Here is a 3,090-nt window from a genome sequence, read left to right as displayed (position 1 = left end):
AGTGTACTAATTCATTGTCTCTATGGAATTGATTTTCTCTCCCAGACATTGTGCTAGGCATTCACTACTTTTTGAACCTCACTGCTATTTCTCTTCTTTTAATTTGATATGCTCCGTCACCTCAGGGATGACATCATTAAAGCAGAAAATTGACATTAAGAAGTTATTTACACTGGCTGTTCTGAAACTGGAGCTTGGAGCAAGACCATGTTTGAAACTTGATTCTAATGCTTAAGACCACAATGAACTTGGACTATTTATTTACCATTTGTGAGTTGAACTTGGGTAATTTATTTACACTTTCTGAACCTCCCTTTTATCATCAAAAATAGCTAAATATTAATAGAACCTGCCTCACAGAGCTGTTGTGAAAATTAATTAAATCTTGAAGAATGACAATGATACACCAGTCAAGAAGTACGAGATATCATTACCTGGATGTGCTCAGTGTTGCTGTGGACCACTTGGCATGACTTGTCTCATCCAATAAGCCAGAGACTGAAGCAGGAGCATAGAAAGGCAAGTTTATTTCATTGTGCAAGGGAAGAAGCAGTTGGGGTTGATGTTGCCAAGACTGCTCAGTGAGAAAGAGGCAAAAAGATACCTTTATGGGGTTTACAAGTAGGAAGCCCATACAAGTTACAACAGCAACACTATTAATCATAGTACTTAGGTGCAATGTGGTGTAAATGTAACTTCATGCATAGTGTGTTCAGAATATGGTGGTTAAACTCTACCCAGAGATGGAGAATTTACTATGTATGAGGTTTAAAAGGTTATCCTTAATGTCCACATGGCATCTAAGCCAGTTTCTGCCAATTTCCTCTAGTTTGGTCAGCATCTAAAAAAGAGGGGAACCAGGATTTTAATGTAAAGTTATAGGGAATATCAAGCAAAGAAAGCAGAATTCTAATGTAAAGCTAAGGGGGGTGCCAAGCAAGCTGCTCGAGGCTGACCTTTCAGTAATCAGCCAAGCACTTTAATCACTGTGCCACCAGGGCCCCAACACATTCTTATCTACCATAAAATTTACTTAACTATTGTATTTGTGATCCATCTTTTCACTTCAAGGAAGGGAAAAGATTTTACACTTTTGTGCATCAGTGCATTTAGAAGAGTGACTGACACACAGGATATTTACAAATATATGTGGAATATATTTGTGCTAGCTGGGGAAACTCTGGTGGTGTAGTGGTTAAGTGCTATGGCTGCTAACCAAAGGGTTGGCAGTTCGAAGCCACCAAGCACTCCTTGGAAACTCTATGGGGTGGTTCTACTCTGTCCTATAGGGTCTTTATGAGTCAGAATAGACTAGACGGCACCAGGTTTGGTTTTTTGGCTTATACTTTATGGATGCACACAGACAAGTTTTGAAACCCATCATGTATTTCATAGGAACCATAGGACGCATCAAACTATAGAAAAGATGTTGCATATTTTTTTCCATGCCCTGTGTAGGGCAGATTTTACATCTTTGTTCCTCAAGCTATAAATCAAGGGATTCAACATGGGAATCACCAGGGTGTAAAATATGGAAGCCACTTTATCAGCCGGAAAGGAATGACTGGACTTGGGCTGCATGTATATAAAGATTAAAGTCCCATAGAACACTATCAAGATTGTCAGGTGGGATCCACAAGTGGAGAAGGCCTTGTGCCTGCCCACAGCTGAGTTCATCCTGAGAATGGGTACAAAAATGAGCATGTAAGAAACAAGAACTATTAAAAGGGATATAATCAAATTAATAGATGCTAAGATGAGAATGACCAATTGAATTTCATGTGTGCTTGAGCACAGCAAATATAATAAGGGGTTAATGTCACAGTAGAAATGACTGATCACATTGTATCCACAGAAGGATAAGTTAAAAATCTTTATGGTGACAAGAAGAGAAACAAACATGCAATAAATATAGAGGATTGCCACCAGCACCTGACACAACCTTTGTGACATGATGACTGTGTAGAGAAGAGGGTTACAGATGGCCACATAGTGGTCGTAGGACATTGCTGACAGAATAAATAGTTCACCATTTATGAACAAGGCAAAGAAAGCTAGCTGTGTAGCACAAAAATAATAGGAGATTGTATTTTCATCCACAAAAAAATTGACTAGCATTTTAGGTCCCACAGTTGTTGAATAACCAAGATCAGCGATAGCCAGGTGTCTGAGAAAAAAGTACATGGGTGTTTGTAGAGTAGAGTCCATCTTGGTGAGGATGATGATGCCCAAATTGCCCACCACTGAGATCATGTAGATGATGAGGAACAGCCCGAACAATGGAGCCTGCAGCTCTGGGTGGTCTGTGATTCCCGTCAGAATGAATTCATTCAGCACTGTTAGATTGTGTTTGTCCATCTTGGTCTATCAGGAAAACTATTGCGCATAGAGACATCAGCATAGTCAATAGGTTTTATGTAGCATCATCTGGTAGATTTTTAGTATACAAATGCAATATGCTAAATGGATAAGATAAATCCAAACTTTCCAATATACTTATTAGACATTGAACTCACCTCCCACAAATAAAGTGTAGGCACATGAAGATAGAGAGAGAGGGAAAGAAAGAAAAATCGAACTTGCTATCAGTTGGGTAAAATTTGCTCCCAAAGAACATTTGTCAATGCCTGGGACATTTTGGATGTCACAACTAGGAGAAAGGTTCTACTCGTATCTAATGGAAGCCTGGGATGTTACTAAACATTCTTCTATATACAGGGTAACTCCCACACAATGACAAACTTTCTTGTCCAGAATGTCGATGTGTCAGAAGTTGAGAAACCCTGTGGTAAACTGAGATAGAGACAGACACAGATAAAGACACAGGTGTAAGTGTACGTGAATATGTAGATGTAGACATCATCATACATATACATGCATATATACATATACACAATACATATACATCTACATGTACATAGATGGGATTCCTGGTGGAGCAGTGGTTAAGTGCTTGGCCGATAATCAAAAAACGGGGTTTTCGAATCCATGAGCCTCTCCTTTTAAAACCTATGGAGCAGTTCTATTCTGTCCTCTAGCGTCTCTATGAATCGGAATCAACTTGATGGCAACTTTTTTTTTTTTCCATCC

General features: G+C 39.1%; 1 protein-coding gene across 1 annotated transcript; it reads right to left on the bottom strand.

Annotated features, from left to right (window-relative positions):
- Positions 1-1,410: 1,410 nt before the first annotated feature.
- On the bottom strand, positions 1,411-2,358 carry LOC126080236 (olfactory receptor 8K3-like). The gene has a single exon (XM_049891497.1). The coding sequence runs from the start codon at positions 2,356-2,358 to the stop codon at positions 1,411-1,413; it is 948 nt and encodes a 315-aa protein (XP_049747454.1).
- Between the last annotated feature and the right edge of the window lie 732 nt (positions 2,359-3,090).

The sequence above is a fragment of the Elephas maximus genome, chromosome 7, assembly GCF_024166365.1.
Source record: "Elephas maximus indicus isolate mEleMax1 chromosome 7, mEleMax1 primary haplotype, whole genome shotgun sequence".
NCBI classification, from domain to species: Eukaryota; Metazoa; Chordata; class Mammalia; order Proboscidea; family Elephantidae; genus Elephas; species Elephas maximus.
Note: the sequence above shows the minus strand (reverse complement) of the source record. Positions and strands in the feature narration are given on the sequence as shown.

Coding starts and splice junctions, on each gene's coding strand:
- LOC126080236 (XM_049891497.1), bottom strand. CDS start 2,358: ATGGACAAACACAATCTAACAGTGCTGAATGAATTCATTCTGACGGGA.